Below are 18,475 nucleotides of genomic sequence, written 5' to 3' on the forward strand. Positions count from 1 at the left end.
CCCCGCATCGGGCTCTCTGCTGTCAGCACAGAGCCTGCTTCGGATCCTCTGTCTGTCCCCCTCTCTGCTCCTCCCCATCTCATGCTCTCTCTCCTTCTCTCAAAAATAAACATTTAAAAAAAAGAAGAAGAAATAAGGTGTTTTTTCTATTGTAGTAAAATAAATCCAACATAAAATTTTCCGTTTTGACCATTTTTAAGTGCACAATTCAGTATCGGTAGTTACATTCACATTTTTGCACAACATCACCACCATCCATCCATGGCAGTCTTCATCTTGCAAAACTAAAACGCTAAACCAGAAACTAACTGCCCCCCTTCCCCTCCCCTCTGTCCCTGGGAACTGCCATTCTACCTACTGTCTCTGTACATCTGACAACTCTGGGCACCTCATGTGAGTAGACGGACACAGTATTTGTTTTGTTTTGTTTTGTGACTGGCTTATTTCACCTAGCATGATGTCCTCAAGGTTCATCCATGCTGTAGCAGGTGGCAGAATCCCCTTCCTTTTCATGGCTGCATAATACTCCACTGTGTGTATACACATTCTGTTTCACCATTCAACCACTGACGGGCACCTAGGGTGCGCCCACCTTTGGGCTGCTGCAAATCATGACCTGCTGCTATGAACATGGGTACGCAAGTCTCTGTCCAGCTCCCTGCTTTCAATTCTTTGGGCACGGGGGTCCCAATCTCTTCACATCCTTGCCAACACTCGTAATTTTCAATTTGTTGATAATCACCATCCTAACGGGTATGAAGGGGTATCTCGTTGTAGGTTTGATTTGCATTCCCCTAATGACAGGTACTGCGCTGAGCATCTTTTCATGCGCTTCCAGACCTCAAGAAATAAATTTTGAACCAAAGGAATGAACTCTTCCTCCTCAGAGAGCTTTTCTCACAGAAGAAAATCACCATCACACTATGAGTTGCTTCATTAAAGATGAGGAAGTGGTTTGCATTCAAAATACGTTTCCCTGGGAAAATCATCACTGTAGGTGATGGCCCCCTAGCAAGACCACCCTAGCCCACCTAACAAGCTCTTGAAAGAGAAATGAATCCCAATCCTGGGAAGCAGAGACCCTGTACAACCCAAGGGAGCAAAGTAAAAGGGCAGTTTCTTCTCGAGATCCCAGAGAAAGGCTCTCCAGCAAAACATTTACTAGCCAGGTGCCATTTCTGCAGCTGGCCTCCAAACCCCTGACTAAGGCTGTCCCTGGAGGTCTGAGGCCCCAGACTCCAGGGACTCCCATCTCTGGAAACAGCCTTCCAACAACGAGGGGCACAGATTCTTAATTTTCCCCACTTTAAAAAAAAAATTTAAGTTTACTTACTTTGGAAGAGAGAGTGTGTGTGCACGAGCAGGGGAGGGGCAGAGAGAGAGAAGGGGGGTGGGGTGGGGAGAGAATTCCAAGCAGGCTCTGCACTGTCAGTGTGGAGATGGATGCAGGGCTCGAACTCCTGAACCGCGGGATCATGACCTGAGCTGAAGTCAAGAGTCGGACCCCAATTTTCCCCACTTTTGATCTAAAATACTACACTTAGTTTTTCTGGATACCTAGATTCATGCCAGACCCTATGTCCTAAATCTGGGCTGGGGATAGCACTCCCAGTCCCAGCTACTCATGTCTTTGACCATGCAGATCTGGTTCTCCCCCAGAAGGCCACTTGACCCCTAATTCCATAGCTATCCCTGAGACAGGAACAACGCTGGGAAGTACACCATTCAGACTACCATGTGAATGACTCATTTCGGTCATTTGGCCTGACACATGGGTTTTTTTGGGAGCCAAATAATCCCTCTCCTGCAGGAGAATGTTTCATGCCCTTCCACGGAGGCAGAGGGATATCAGGTAGAGACACAAAAATCAGGGGAGGAAGGTGCATCTCTATCCCCAGAGACAGAGAGGCCGGACAGAGCTCTTCTGAAATGCCTCTATGTAAAATGAAGCTGGAGTCTTAACATGAAGATCAGAAAAGGCAAACGTAGGAAGAGCAAACATGGCAATCATACACACCCAGGAGGGCATCAGTTTTATTTTTAGGTAAACAATTATTATTATTATTTATTTACTTTTGAGAGAGAGAGACAGAGAGCAAGCAGGGGAGGGGCAGAGAGGGAGACAGAGAATCTGAAGCAGGCTCCAGGCTCTGAGCTGTCAGCACAGAGACTGACGTGGGGCTCGAACTCACGGACCGCGAGATCATGACCTGAGCCGAAGTCGGACGCTCCACTGAGCTACCCAGCCGCCCCTTAAGTAAACAACTTCTAACGTGTAAATTCTCCATTCTTAATGACAGACAGTAACAGCCGACCCCCAGTACTTGTGGCAGACACTCTAAGAGATTTATGTGTACTCATTCATGAAGTACATGTGCCATTACCATTTCCCATTTTACAGATGAGAAGACTGGGGCAGACACAGGAAATAAGGTGTCCCATGAACAACAGCACGTTGTAGACTTGTTTTGAGAGGCTCTGGGCTCTAATTCAAATCTCAAAATGGAACCTGGACCATCATGCACGACTGGAGGCAGAAGCGTCTGGGACATGGCAGGAGGCCTGTTTTCCAAATGAAAACACAGACCGGTTGAGATCCTTAGGCTCTACTTGCTCAAACAGGTAGAAAATGATTTAAAATTCAGAATTCTCTATCCTGATAGCAGACGAGGAATACAAAATCCCCCAGGCCACATGATGTCACCCTTCCAGGAAGCCTCTTGCATTACTGCGTCTTTTAATGGTATTTGTCCAGTGAAAACAGTTACAGTCGTAGAGAACGGGCAGCTCGTATCTACGAGCACCAATTGCGAGCTAAACACTGGTGATTGCTTCTCATCGAGAACTACAATGTGCCCAGCCAAGTTAAAAACATCAATCAATAGGAGTTAAAAAGCACCAGTAGCAAAGCCCAGACCTGGACGCAAAGTTGGCATCCTCGTTTAAACAAATTATTCCTCATTCCTCTCAGCCTGTGCGGTGACGGTTGGAAATAGCCCTGCAAGGTCTGCCAGCACTGCAGGGGGGTGGGGGGGCAGGGGCCCCTCCCCGTCCATCCCAACCACAGGAAGCCAAGGCCAGGGCCAACTCGGGTCCACCCGACCCAGCTCAGATGGAAACGAGGGTCATCTCTTGCCTGGCTTTTCTCAGAAAGTTAGAAAGCAGTGCCCTGGCAATGAACGTGAGAGCAGCCGCCTGAAAAGGTTTCACTTTGGGAGTATGTCTGGAGGCTGTGTATTTACTCCCGCAGTTTCAGCACTCGTACTGGACATTACCAGGTACCCCTGATGCCCCTGACAAAGGTAAGCGCTCCCCTACAGGAACTTTTCTGAAGTCCGGGGCGGCAGTTTCCAAAGGGCTTTGCAATGTCAAGCGCCTCACTGGAGGGTGTTCCCCCTGGGTCCTCCTCCATCTACACCTTCACTGGTTCACCCTGGGGTTTCTATCTCTGGTCCCCCAACCCTGACCCCGTCAAAGGCCAGGGCAGCCTCCCCAGCACCCTTTCAATTTCAATTGAACCCCTTTCAATTTTCCGGGGTTCAAAAAGCTTCAAAGCTCCCCACTCTCTCTATTCACCGCTGAGTCCCTTCACCAGCGCGCCTGGCGCTAATGCCCAGGCCAATGCCAATGCTACTGCCCCTTGGAACCCTAGCCAGACTGCCTAACACCTTCTCGGGTTCCTCAGTAGCTCCATGACAGCACCCCTCCAGCTCACAAACTTCCCCACTAGTCAGCATCCCATGAGTAAGCACTGAATGCATCTGCCTGCAACCATCCAGCAGCATTTGACTGTTTCCATCTGGAGAGTCAGCCCCTTGAGAAAGTAGTACACATGCTCTCCACAGGCTCTCAGGGGAGCTGAGGCCATTGGAGGCCTTGGCAGTAGAAGCAGGGTTTTGGATCTTCCCCACCGTCCTCCTCTTTAGATGGGCGATGACCTTGAATGTAAGGGTCCACAGGAACCAGCCTGAGTTAACTCAAAGACAACTTATCTTCTGGCTCAGAGAGGCAGCCTGTTAGTGGTTCTAGAGGGCTGAGCTGAGGCTCAGACTTCATGAAGTTAAAACTTCACTGTAGACAAGGGACAGGAGGTCTATCCCTGAGGGACAGTGATACCCGGTGCCAGGGAGACAGCGAGAGGATAGGAGCTCCAGCGAGAGGCCAGCAGGGTCACCATGGCACATGGAAAACAGACTGATAAAACATGCCTTTGGATGCCTTCTACTTGCTGGCACCTCAGAAACGTTACTGCTAATCTTCGTATCATCCCAAATACCCCAAACTGCAGATGGGGACGATGGGGACACTGAGGCCTGTAGCTCCCTTCCCAATCCCAATATGCCTCCCTGCATCGGAGAGACAGAGACGGCGAGGTGTTTGAGGAGAAAGGGCTTCAAAGGCAGCGCTGTGCACATGCAAACCCCAATGACGAGGGCAGATGAAAGGCGGGCGCTGTACTGGCTTGTCCTGGTGAGTTCACATCCACCCTGTGCAACATTCATAGGGCAATTTTACAAGATACTTTTTTTTTTTTTTTTACAAGGTACGCTTTAAATTAACATGCCAGGTTCAAATGATTATGTTTACATTTTCCGTAAGAAATATCCCGCCTCACCAGTCTCCTCAGGAGCATGGAGTTTTTAAGGATAATTTCTTAGGTGTTAATTACTTTCAGGAGCCCTCTTCACGCCATCCGAGACAAGTAAACTTCCGGGGGCGGGGGGGGGGGGTCGGAGAGGCCAATCAAAGGCCCTGGCCAGAACCCAGGAGAGGGGGGCACTCAAGTGATGAGAGCCTTTTACGACTGGCTGCCATCCCTGTCAGCATCCAAGGCAAAAGTTCACTGGCCTCACCAAGAAAACAAGGCAAGGGACAGAAGCAAGTGTCTGTTCACAGTATTTTTGCTGGTTCCAATCAGACCTTCCAAAGCACTTCATCTCTCTCTACCTTGTGTCTTGGGATCTGGAGGCTACTCAGGTCATGAGAAATGACCTAGGCCTGCCGTGTGATCCAGAAGGGAGAGAGCGAGCGGTGGGCAGCTACAGACATGGAAGCATCCACCTGGCCCGGAGGCTGGACCTTGGGGGTCCTCTGTATCAGGCCACCCCTGGACCACAACACAGCCCAACCCAGCCTGAGTGCCTGCCTTCAGTCAGGCACCCAGTACCACCAGCGAAGCCCCATTACCAACAACTGGTGGACAGGAGTCATTAATTCCTATCTGGAGGGAACTTGCGGGAAAAGGCATCCCTCCACAGGGATGAGACAGCCTTGACAGGGCTTTCCTGGAGTTTTAAGGCTTTTGTTCACCTCAGTCTGCAAAAAGCCTGGTGAAAGTTGCTTTTTTTTTTTTTTTTAATGTTTATTTTAGAGAGCGAGCAAGTGTACAAGCGGAGAAGGGGCAGAGAGAGAGAGGGAAAAACAGAATCTGAAGTGGGCTCCAGGCTCCCAGCTGTCAGCCCAGAGCCCGACACAGGGCTTGAACTCACAAACTGTGAGATCGTGACCTGAGCCGATGTCGGAAGCTCAAATGATGATCCACCCAGGCGCCCCAAAAGTTTGATTTTAAAGATAATTTTATTGCTTTCGAGTTCCACATAGTAGTAACTAGCACAGTAAGATGCTTCTGCTGGCAGGGCTATAACAAAAAGATGAGAATACATTTGTTATCAAGATGCTTCACAGTGAATGGTAGGGGGAGTGGGACGGAGCTTAGCCCTCTAAGAAGTCTCCTGTTTGAGGTCTTCCCGTGTGGCAGGCACCGAGCCACGTCCTGGAAATTCACAGATGACCAAGGTGCCATCATTGTCCTTCTCGGCCACTGGGGAAACAACACAGGGCAAGCTACTCATAGAGCTATAGCGTGTCACGTGACCACCCTACATGCAGAATCAAGGCTGCGGAGGGGGTGAAATTGTAGCTAATGCTTAAAGGAGTTTTCCAGAGGGCAAACTGGTTAAGAGTTGTTTTAAACAGAGAGGTTGCTACCAGCCAGAGCAAAGGGACTTGAAAGAGTACAGCCTGTTTGAGAAGGAGCCCAAAGAGTTGTTCAAAACGACTGAGATGATGGCACACTGCGGTCCTCTCTCAGCCAAAGGAATGATTTCCAAATTAAAAATAATAAAAAGCAAATAAAATAGAATAAAATGAATAAAAATAATAAACAGCAATCACAGGGAAATGAGTCTACAACTTTCAAAAGGTAAAATGGAGTAACCACGTACATAGTAAGTTTGTCACAAGGAAGGGACAAAGTGGATTCTCAAAATACCAAAAAAAGCATGAAACAAAACACAGAAAAATACCGAACCCAGTACATCTGATGTGAGATCTAACACCGGTTAACGGAAGTGTCTGTCATTCTCCGTTAGGAATTCTGACTGGTGAGTGTCTTAACTACCTGAAATTGTCCAAGGCAACACCTATAAGAATGATAATTTAAGTGTTACCACAGAAAGAGAGCAATGGGGATCTTGCTTTATTTTTCAAAATGAATTAGTAGGGCTTTTTTTTTTTAATCTCTAATCTCAAGAGAAATATTTTAGAACTTTTTATTTGCTAAAGTCCTGTAAAAACACCTTAAATCTTGAATTGTGAAAGGTACGCTAGATACAAGGACTCTGCCAAAGGTGTTTACCTCACTTAGGAAGACCCTAATTGTAGCTAATTCTCAAAGGAGCTGGCTGACACACTACAGCAGTCTTAATCCGAAATCCCAGTGGTTTCTACCGAAGCCTGCAGTCCACACATTCTCCTGCTATCAGTTCCCAGGAACCAAGCCAGAAGACAAAATCTAAGGGACGCGCGTGGGGAGGGAGCGGGCGATCGCGATCTTCATCCTTGGGCACTAGCAGGGTTAAATCAGTCACGGAAGAGGCTGAATCTCTTTTTCTGGCCACTAGGTGTCGCCTACGCATTAGTGAGGTGGGCAGAGTACGCACTGGAGACTTCTCAGGCGCCGGCAGGAAAGGACAAGGGGAAGAATTAGGGGAGAAAGCGTAGTGAACAGATCTCTGAAGCAGAAGGTGAACTGCTGGGGTTTACCACTGTTTGCTGAAAATAGGTAAAATCGTACTACTGGGATTTAACAAGCAAAATGTATCCTGTTAAGCACCTTAAGTTTTATTGTAGAACATTTACTGAGCACCTACTATATATCAACCGCATGTAAGTTACAAGGACAGTCAAGTCTCCAGTGTGTCCTACTTTCCTGGCACTATCCAAAGAACACCTACGTTCAAGAATGTCACATCCATAAGAGCAGTAGGAAGCTGAAGTCTGAGGAGCTTAGTATATGCCAGCTTCTGCTCTAAGCACTTGACATATGTATTAATTCACTTAATTTCTATAAATAAGTGTATCAAGTGGGTTCTATTAAAATTGCAATTTCACAGACAAGGAAACTGAGGCACAGGAAGATTAAATCATTGGCCTGAGATCTTCACTACTGAGGAGCTGAGACTCAAGGCAAGCTCTTTGGCTCCACTGCTCTCGGCGGCCTCATAAAATGACGACAGCTCAGGTACAGGACAAAACAAATCACTGCTAACCAGCACAGTAGTGGTAACGAACTCAAAGGGAGTGAGGGGGGAGGTTAGGTCTACGGAAGTTTGAACAATCTGAAAGGCTTCATGAAGGAAGAGGCATCGGGAGTTAGAAACAAAAGTGTATCATCTCAGATCTTTTAAAACCATAGAAAGGTACTTGGAGGAAATGAATTTCCTGATTAGCACCATCCTGTCCCTGCTCCACAGATCTGTCTGAAATCCAGAGATTTTTAAAAATAAAAAAACTATACCCTCCCCCCTCCAATTTTTCTGACATTAGTTTTCTGAATATATTAGAAGACGTTTTTGTGATGTTGCTTGATGAGAAAAGAAGAAAACGTCCCAGTTATTTTAAGTCTCTACATTTGTGTTGAGCCTCAAAAAAGTTAAATAACTTGTTCAGGGCCAAAGACCTAACTGGCAGCAAAGGAGAAACTCGAACCAGGTGACTCTGTTGCTCTCTACAGTAGCACTTTCCACTATTCTGTACGCGGGTAGCAGAGAGGAGAAAACATTCCAGACCATGAACACAGCAGGAACAAAACCATGGAGACAGCAATGGCATGGCGTGTTCACCGCAGAGGTGAAGCGTGGGTGCTGGGAATTAACACGGGATCCCTACAGCCGTCTCACTAAGGATGTATTTATTGCAGCCCAGTGTGAGGAGCCTTGGACTTGATTCTTGAACCACAATGCAGCACCACAAAAGGCACACGCTGAGAATTTGAGGCTGGCCCATCCATCACACCAGAGAGAAGGAACAGGAGTCAAAGTAGCCCAAGCGGGTCGGAGGCCAAGCTGAGCATCTCCTCAGACAGATGATGCAGGTCTGGCAGACTGGACCAGGGTGGAGCTAAAATCAGGAGAGAATCTGAATGATTTCAAGGGACTCGGTAAGGTAGAAAGGAAACATTCAATTAACCAGTCTCCCCAGAAACGAGTGAGCTGAAGAACTAAAATTTAACTAGAAATTCCATCCTGACTCAACACTTGTTGTTGGAAATCTTACTGAGGGACATGTCAGAAAGAAAATCCCAAATAGGTCACCCAACCGTGCAAGGCGATGATCGCAAAAGAATTTCCTGTAACCAAACTATACCACGTTGCGACCTAACGTATGCCATGAACTCACTGTCCGCAGAAATCAGACGACAGAACTGAGGAAAGCTGAACGACAGATCTTCCTGTCACTGGTCTCTTTGTTCGTTTGTTTTCATGGCAATCTGTGCTCCTCTTTCAAATCCTGAGTCTGTGAGCTTGTGTATTATCCCACTAGCAGGAGACCCAGGAAAAGAATATGGGGAGAATAAATTCAGGACAACACAGATTAATCTGAGCACATTAGATGAAGATCTTACAATCTATACAAAGCTAATAACTTAGAAAACTATTTGCCAGATGGATCATGGACCGCACACCTTGGCTTTCTCTCTATGCTTCCTACTTTTTTCCAGGAAGTTATTAAAAGCCACTCGGATACTCCAAATTTGGGAAAAGCCGTAACACGTAAGCCTATCTCCCCCTAAATATCATCAGACTCCTGTTCCTTTACTATGAACTAAAGGCATTAACTAAAATTTGCCTAACCCAAATTGGTGCTGTCTCATTTACTTAGTCAAATATGTATTTCCAGTGATCAATTTTATAGAGACAAACCACCAACTATATTTTACATGAGAGAAGCTGAAAGTATGCATCCAAAATATCTCAGGAAAATTTAAAAGTTCTGCTCTATAAAACATTTATGCTTTAAGGCTGTCAAAATGTATTTGTTCTCCCATGTCAAGAGTAATTTAAACAGCAGCATGTGTACACCTGAATTACCAAACTGACAAGTTATTCCAAAGCCGGTTTAAGGAAAGCCAGCACCAGGTTAAAAAGAAAGTAGCCACACAAGAGTACACAAGACGGAAACAGTAATGTATTTAGAACAGTCAGAATTCGAATGGATGGAAATACACGTACACACACACACAACTGTGAACAAGTATATTACTGAAGTCGGTGCCTGTCTTGCTCAGGGGGCTAAGACAGTGAGGAGTGAAATAAATGAATAAAGTTTCAGCTCCCTTCCCTCCCCCCTCCCCGCCAAGAACCCTTTGGACCAGGAATAGAATACTTCTAAGTCTTTAAATATAAATGCTTTAAAAAAAATCCAGACTATTATAATGTGAGCAATCTAAGGCAGACGTAGCTACCTCTGTAGTATTTGTGGTACCAGTTATGTGTGTGCACATTTTCCCCATGTGGCTAAGCCACCATAGTAGGTCAAATAAGAAAGTATGGGCTGCAAGACCGTCAGCCATCATAAGTGGGACACTCAGCTCCATGGACACAACCCCAGCAACTTAGAAAGTAAGCTATCACCAGCACTAACCAAGGAGAGGATAAATATGAGAATAAAGGCAGTCCCTGCATCCCTACCTACTTCTCCCCGTCATAAATAACAGCAACAATACCTTGTAACAGTTATTGCCATTGCAAACATGCATCTTTCATCATAAAAGAAACTACTTTCTGTTGTGTTCCAGTAAAATCTGAATAGCAACCTATACGTTTAAAAATTCTTGATAGGGCACAAAAAAGAATAAAAGCCTTGCTTACTAGTTTGTTTCTCTAGTGTTTCATTGTTTTTTTAATGTTTCTTTTTTTTGGGGGGGGGAGGGGCAGAGAGCGAGGAGGAGACAGAATCGGAAGCAGGCTCCAGGCTCTGAGCTGTCAGCACAGAGCCTGATGCGGGGCTTGAACCCACATACAGTGAGATCATGACCCGAGCCAAAGTCGGATACTCAGCCGACTGAGCCTCCTGGGCATCCCGTTTCTTTAGTGTTTTAAATAAACATAACAAGTGATTTCTATGGTTTGATTCATACCTTTAAAATCTTCTGTAAAATATTTTATGGTATCAGAATGAATTTTTAAACTTAAAGATCTAAGCCCACTAAGTGTTCGATATACATTTACTGAGAGAGGAGGGAGAAAAAAATTGTCAATTCAAGAAATATCAATGTTTCCTTAAGATTTTGAAATGAATCAGTTTCACAGGCCATGAGTGAAACTGGCATAATTGAAAAAAGTAGGAAAGTCTTCAAAAATGGTATGTGGGACTTTACAACATGAGTAAAAACTGATGCTTTAAAAACAGAAAACAATCTAAGTCTTCAAAAGTCTCAAAATCAAAGATACTTACTATTCTGAGTCAAAAAAGACCATAGCAATATAACAAGAGAAACAAACTTCATCATGCCAAGGGAATACGCATCTATTGCGGTAACAACCTGACTTGTTTTTAAAGATCTTTTGTTTACCAATAATCTTATACAAAACATATGCCCTTTGCTCAGAACAAATCAGTTTTACAGATACTTAGAGGTTTCTTTCCAAATACTGAAAATCAGTTACTCTCCCCAAATGTCAACAAGTCTCATTGTGCGCAAACATCAGGACTGTTGCATGTATCCCCTCCTTAAATTTAAGCCAAATCACATGTTTACAAATAACGGGAAAACCTCCTCCTGATAATCTGACCCCAAACACCATTTTCAAGGTCAGAGGGGAGTGCCTGGGTGGCTCAGTCAGTTAAGTACCTGATTCTTGATTTTGGCTCAGGTCGTGATCTCACAGTTCATGAGCTGGAGCCCCGAGTTAGGCTCTGCTCTGACAGCACAGAGCCTGCTTGGGATTCTCTCTTTCCCTCTCTTTCTGCAACTCCCCCCCCCCCCCACCACCACCACTTGCTCGCTCGCTCTCAAAGAATAAACTTAAAAAAAAAAAGGGGGGGTCAGAGTGCTTCATTCATTATTCACTTTGTTGTCCTTCAAGTGTTCAACGTTTTCCTTCAGAACATCTCGGACAGAGAAATGGAGAAACCCTATCTCAAGCACGTGTGCAACTACTATATATTTAGTACAACTGATGGGAATGCATACCTTGGACTCAGCACCTGTCACAGGTTGGCTAAGAAAAGCAGTTCGGTGTAAGGTGGCCCGCAGGCACAGATACCTCTTCTTAGGATTTTTAAATGAGTGTTGAAAACAAATCGAAGCAAATCACAACCCAGAAAGAAACACAGCTTCTACTTTTTACGATTAAAAAAAACAAAGTCACGATTCAATTGCCTCCTGGATCTTATTCTTTCCCTTCTGCACCTTTACAAACAGTGAGTTCTTTTACATGATAAAGCCTTACAATTAAGCAAGTTTCCTAATAATGTCCAGAAGGCTCAGCAATGTGTTACTCCAGAACAGTTTTGAAATAAGTTCCACCTTCCGTACAACTCAAAACATGCCGTGCAGCATTCACGAATGCCACCTGTAACTCCTGAAGTGTTGGCAAAAGGTACCTGCAACACTCCACATTTTTAATCACAATTGTCAGAACCAATGTTGTAAAAAAGCTGAGAGGCTGAGCACAGACCGGTGAATGTGTCCCGTGCGTCCAGTACTGCAATGGGAGGCAATATGTGAGGAAGGCAAAAATGGTGCAGCAGAGGGCTTTAGAAGATTCAGCAACATTGGTTTACTTCGTATCTTAAGTCTACAGAAATGTTTTTAAAGGGCCTTTAAAATGCTGTTTGCCGCCTATTTGAAAACCGTGCATTCTGTGCTGAGTCTGAAAAAGATCTGATTTTCTAAGCAACTTTGTTTCACGCAGGAGTTTTAAAAAATGCCCCAAGGACAAAGACAAAGCCCTCTTTCCTTGTAAGCTTACTCACTGCCTGGCATAGGGTCCAGCTTTCATACAGCAGGTGCCCAATAAGTGCTGGCTGGATTCAGTTGCTTCTTACAGCTTCAGTTGCTTCTCACAAAACAAATGAAACCAGATTTAAAAGGAAGCTACTGTCCCTTGAGGGCTCCCCTTGGCAAAACTCTAAGGCAACAAGTGAAAACGATACAGTTGATTTTCATTACTGCCCTGATCTTGCAACAATAAGAAGGGCAGGAAACATTTTTATTAGTAAACTAAGTCCTAGACAAAGACCAAAAACAAATGTAAACAACCACTATTCTCCACATCTTTTTCTATTAAAAGGCCAAGGTAAATCTGGAAAAGGGCATAGCAAAAATGCCTTTGCTGTATGTTTAAATCTTTTGTTCCACGAGAAATTTTAATTAAAAAAAATTATCGTATGCCTGAAAAAACTACTGTCGCGTACAAAGATCCTGTTTCCTGCTCAGATTCTGAAGCCATTTAAAAAAATAAAATGAGCAACAAAGAAAAAACCCACCCCATTCATCCTCAGTCTTTACTACCAGAGTAGTTAATAAGGGATATCAAAGAGAGAAAGAAAGAAAAGAAAGAAAAAACAAAGTGGAAATTCTTTACCATCTTAAAACAGTACATTATTTCTTTGTTGGAAAACACATGTAAGAAAACTGGAAATACAAAAAGCCTTCCGGACTCAGCTCCTAAACTTTAGTCTTGGAAAGACCAACTTCGTTTCGGATTCAGTTAAGGATTTCACTGTCACAAATCTGACTTTCATTGGCATTTGTGTTTTTTAAGTCCAACCCCTAAATCCCTACTTGAGCTGTGTATAACCAAGATTTTTTTTTTCCTGCCCATTTCTCCTATGGTGTTGAAACCCCACTGTTACAACACCAGCCATCAGTTTGCCGTATTGCTAGAGTGCACGGATGTAAGAAACTCCACAAATAAAAAAGAGATATGATCACTTGCTGGACAAATTTACTTAATCTAACCTCTATGTTCAAAGTGACAATGCATTCTTGCCAACCTTCGCAGATTTCTTTAAAAAGGGGGGGGGGGGGCGACCCAGGTTTATTGGGATACAATTTGTATGCCATAAAAGTCACTAATTTAAAGTGGACACTCCAATGATTTTTAGTATATTCAGAGTGGTACAACCATCACCACAATCTAATTTTAGAACATTTTCATCACCCCCAAAAGAAAGCCCATACCCATGAACAGTCACTCCCTGTTCCGTCCTCCCCCGGCCCTACTCAACCACTAATCTACTTTCAGTCTCTATGGAGTTGCTTATTCTAGACTTCATGTAAACAGAATCATATAATATGTGGTCTTTTGTGACTGGCTTCTTTCACTTAGCATGATGCTTTTAAGGTTCTTCCAGTCAACCTTAGCATATTTCTTAAGGTTAGAGTTTTCTAATCCTTCTGACAAATCAAACATATAACCTTTTAAACTTCAAATCCTGACCCACACCCCATCCCTACTCAAAAGTACCATTTACTTGCTAGTTCCCTCTAGAGAGTCTAAACTATAATTTGCTATTTAGGTTTTTTCCAACCTTCTTATTCTGGATTCTTCCTCTGGTAATAAAACACCAACTTCTTTAAACATCAACCTTTCACATACCTATATTTCCCTGACAATAGGATAGGGCTGTGCCTGGGGCAGAAAGAGGACTGAGCCCTTTTAATGAGATAGCCAATATGTTTAAAATACATGTGGATTTTAAAAAAAGAGGAAGCCATCAGATGATTTAGCTATCACTCAGAACTTCCCAGCCTCTCTTATTTAGATGCTCTGTTCACATTATGTTGATAACAAAACAAACGTGTCTGCTTGACTTCATCTGCCTCAAAAACTTCTACATCTTTTCAGTGAAAGATTTAAAAGAAAATCACCTTACTGTTGTAGGTGTCAGTGTTCGAAGAGTAAACACTAATCCTTAAATATGCCAATACAATAGGAACAAACACCAGCCCCATTTTTATCCCAAAACAATACTCATCCCTGACTGGATTCAGTAGTTTATTTCCATCAGAGTTAAGGGTTCCAGCACCTGACTAAAAACTGAACACATGCTAAACACTGAGCATATCCTTTTCTCTTGAAAACGTCAGAGCTGTAGGAAGGAACAGAGACTGAGTTAGGACTTCAACAAACCAAGACAGGAGTCGGGGTGCCTTCGGGCCATCCGTCAGGTTTTCAGGAACCAACAATTTTCAAGGGATCCTTGAGAAAAGCTTTGGCCTCTCTGTATCTCTCTGTATTATAAACATGCATGAAAATGCCCCTTCTCCTCCTGTTTTCTCAAGAAAGAGCCTCCTTTCACAAATACTGTTCACGAAGATCGCTGGGAACAACAAGACATCCTATTTTAAAATGCCCGACTCCTTCCTCAAGACGCAAGGCCATCACTGGTGTTGTGAACCTCACAACTAACATTAAATAATAAAACTAGAAACATTACACACCTCAATATCATGCCTTAAAAAAAAAAATGGATTAGCTCTCCTGTGGTCTTCTAAACTGTATTTAGCCTTGAGAGGCTAGAAACCCTCTTCTGTCCCCCCAAACACCATCTGTAACCCTGAGAAGGGAGCCGAAAGCCTTTCGTCCAATCCAGTGAGCTGAAAGTTTAGAAAACAAAGAGGAGGAGAGCTCAGCTCTGTGGAAGGTCCGGCCTCAATCTGCGACTTACTCCGTGTAGTAAACACTAATTCTTTACAAAAATCTCCTCTTACTCCATCACGGACTCATTTCTTCCAAGACACTTAAGAAGGGTTTGTTTACACAACAGCCTTTCCGAATTGCCCCCGTGATGGGGCCAGACAGCCCCGCCGCCGTCCCCCACCCCCCACCCCCCACCATTCTCCCTCACTCTTCGAGGCTCCGTCGTGATTTTTCAAAGTTAACTGGCACCACCTGCATACCCTCGGCAAACATTACTCACCAACACGCCCTCAACGTTCCCAGCCCCAGTTCCCCGACTGCATTTAAACTTTAATCGTGTTCAAATTACCCTGCCATCGCGAATAAGCCAGTAAACCACGCTTCCATTTTCTGAGTATAGAACCCCCTCCTCCTCCTCCTTCCTCCACACGTCGTGGGGCCCTAAGTTCTCCCCCCTCCCTCCCCCCTCCCCGCACTTCCCTACCCCTACCCGACACTACCAAAACAAAAGCTATCAGATTGCAAGCGATAGCGAGTGTGGAGCGATACTGCTTATTAACTTTGTACAAAGGAAGTGCGGGGCAGGAGAGCTACAGTGCGACGCAACTCTGGCCAGCAAACCAAGGCGAGGGCTCCGCGCTCGCAAAACAGAACACCCTCCCGCCCACCCCCCGCTGCCGCAGACCCCGGCGCGCCTTAAAGGCTGGCGCGCGACACCTCTCGCCGGGGCCAGGCGTCTAGGTGTCCCCGAGCGGCCGTGTGGCGACAGCTACAGCCCCGCGTTGAGAGCACGTGTGTGGAAATGCACGTCGGCCCGGACCACACACCCACTCCCGCACAGTCGGATGCTGCCCGAACACTCCCCACCCCCGTCTGCAGGAGGAGAGGGGTCTACGGGCCGGGGTAGCAACTGGGAGAAGAAAGTCCCAGAACCCTGTGAACTAGGGGCCCAGACGCGCTCCTCGGAAAAGCTGGACTGATGCAGAGCCCCCGACCTTGCAGTTTTCGGGGGTGGGGGGTGGGGGGAGTCTAGAGCGGGAACTCTCCCCCCCCCAACGCCTGAGCCGCACAGAGCGGTCGCGGGAAGCCGGGGGCAGGTAACCCGCACAGGATCGGGCGAAAGTGACGGGGAGGGAAAGGCCAGGAACCCAAAATGCCCGAGGGGTAAAGCGCGTTGGCGACACGAGGCCGCTCTGGGATGTTTGGAAACGTGTCCTGGGGCTGCGGGGCCTCTCCGCCGGCCGCCTCCCCCTGGAACCCCACGGCCGGTGGGCTAGCCGATCCCCGCCTGTCCCGGCAGCCAGGGCCCCGCGCGACCGCGGGAGCTGTCACCACCGTCTGCGCGCCGCGCGGGGGCCAGCCCGCCGTGCTGAGCGGCCCGCGCGCCGCGAGGGGGGTGAGGTGTGGGTGGCGGGGCCCGGCCCGGCGCGAACTTCCCCGACGGAGTCCCAGCGCGGGCACGGCCGCGGGGGCACGAGCGCTTCCCAAGGCAACTGGCCCGCGGGGCAGGGCTCCCGGGACAGCGAAAGAGAAAGCCCCCGAGGCTCTTCCCGCGCGGGGGTGCGCAGAGCCGGGGCTCCGGGGGCCGCTCCGGCGGGAAGACCGAGCCCCTCCACACCCCGCCGGGCTGCCCCCGAGTCCAGGGGCCCGACAGCTGCGACGACGGCAACTCGGGTTTCGCAAACAGGGCGCAGCCCCTCGGAGGAAAAGTTCCCGCAGTGGCCGCGGGCGGCGGGCACATACTCACTTTCTCCACTCGTCGGCCAGAGCGAGAGCGCGGCGGAGAAAAACAGGAGCCCCCACAGCGAGGTCGGGGACCCTCCTCCGGAGCCAGACTTCATTCCTTTTATTTGGGACGAAATTCCCCTCTCTCAAAAAAATAAAAAACAAAAAGAAAAAGAAAAAGAATACAAAGAAAACAAAAAGAAAAAAAAAAACGGGAAAGGAAGAAAAAGTCTCAAACTCAGTCTTCGCCCCCTCCGAAAACAAGGGCGAAGGAAACAATACTCCAAAGGCGGCGCCGGCCGGGGACCCTCCGGGTGCGCCGAGCGGGCGGGCGGCGGCGCGGGGCGGCCCCTCAGCGCCGGCAGCCTCGGCCCAGGGCTCGGCGGAGTCGGGAACCCGAGGCGCGCCGGGGCGGGCTGTCGGCGTCGTCGGCCTCCATTTTCAAACCCAGAGAGGCAGGAGGGGGGGGGGGGGGGGGAACTGCACAGAAAGGGGGCAAAGCCCAAATTCGTCTCGGCGGAGAAAAACAAGCCCGACCCCAGGCAGAGCGGGAAGCTGTCCGACACCCGAGCCTCCGCGGCGGGAGGGCGCGACGCAGTTCGCAAGATTGCCCCGAAGTCCGGGTCGCGGGCGAGGCCGGCCGGGGGCAGAAATGCGGAGTAAAAATGAATGAGCGGCTCCCCCTCCTCCTCCTCCTCCGGGCTCCGCTCGCCGCCGCCTCCTCCCTCAGCGCCGCCGCCGCCGCCGCCGCGAGCTCCTTCCCAAATCCAGAACACACACAAAGCGGCGGGCCGGCCGCGCCGCGCTCAGCACTCCCGCCGCGCCGCCCGGGCTCCGCGCCGGCCCCCGCCCGGCCCCCGCCCGCCGCCGCCGGCTCCGCGCGCGGGGGCTCCGGCTCGCTGAAGGTCAAAGCCGAGGCGCGCAACGCGCCGTGGAGCTCCCCTAGCGCGGGAGGGGCGTGGAGGGCCCGGGGAGTGGGGCCGAGGGTCTGCAAGCGCCGGGCACGGGCGCGCCGGGGGCAGGCTCGCTGGCGGCGTCCCTCTCGCTCGCTCGCCTCTCTCGAGTTCGCCTGGTGCGCTCGCTCCTCCTCGGGTTTTTTTTTTTTTCCCTTTTTTTTTTTTTTTTTTTTTTTTTTTCCGCTCAGCGGAGTTAATGCTGGTAAACAAGAGCCTCAGCCTCGCCGCGCCGCTGCCGCCGCTGCTGCCACACACTGGGGGCTCGCGCGCGCGCGCACTCTCGGGGCCGCGCACACGCGCCCGCGCGCACACTGGAGCGGCCACAGCCGCAGCCGCGGCGCGCCGAGGGCCCGGCCCAGGCCGGCGCGCGCCAAGAGCCGGAGCCCGGGATTCCAGGGACGTGCGGAGCGGAGCCGGGGCGTGGGGTGCGAGGCTGCGAGGCACCGCCCCCGCCCCCCGCCCGCGCCGGCACACGCGCGCGCGCGCCCACAAGCTCTCGCCCCCACCCGCACTGCGCCGGCCACCCTGCACGCGCCCTCCCCTCCCGCAAGACTCCAAAAACAATGCCCCCGGCGCCGGCCTGGGCTCCGCGAAGGGGCAGGCTGGAGAAGAGAAGGGAGGAAGGGAGGGGGCAGGGTGGGCCGGCAGTGCGGGGCCGGAGAGGTTCATTGAAAACAACAGCAAGGCTGGAAAGCGCGTTTCCCTGATTCTTGAAAAGCTTCATTGTTTCTTGCAGCTGTTGCAAAATAAATAAATAAGTGCGTGCATGCGGCATTTTTTTCGCAGCGTGCTGGAAAGCCCGAATGTGGCGGGAGGGGCACACCTGGGAGAAAGCAGACCCCCAACCTACTAAGGCAGGCA

General features: G+C 48.4%; 1 protein-coding gene across 1 annotated transcript in view; it reads right to left on the reverse strand.

Annotated features, from left to right (window-relative positions):
- The window catches only part of IGF1R (insulin like growth factor 1 receptor), a 307,717-nt gene extending 289,838 nt beyond the window's left edge, over positions 1 to 17,879 (reverse strand). Inside the window, exon 1 of the mRNA XM_078448958.2 lies at positions 16,681 to 17,879. Coding sequence (XP_078305084.1) covers positions 16,681 to 16,774 — 94 coding nt within the window. The 5' untranslated portion in view covers positions 16,775 to 17,879. The remainder of the gene's footprint in view (positions 1 to 16,680) is intronic.
- Between the last annotated feature and the right edge of the window lie 596 nt (positions 17,880 to 18,475).

The sequence above is a fragment of the Panthera onca genome, chromosome B3 (assembly GCF_046562875.1).
Source record: "Panthera onca isolate mPanOnc1 chromosome B3, mPanOnc1 haplotype 2, whole genome shotgun sequence".
NCBI classification, from domain to species: domain Eukaryota; kingdom Metazoa; phylum Chordata; class Mammalia; order Carnivora; family Felidae; genus Panthera; species Panthera onca.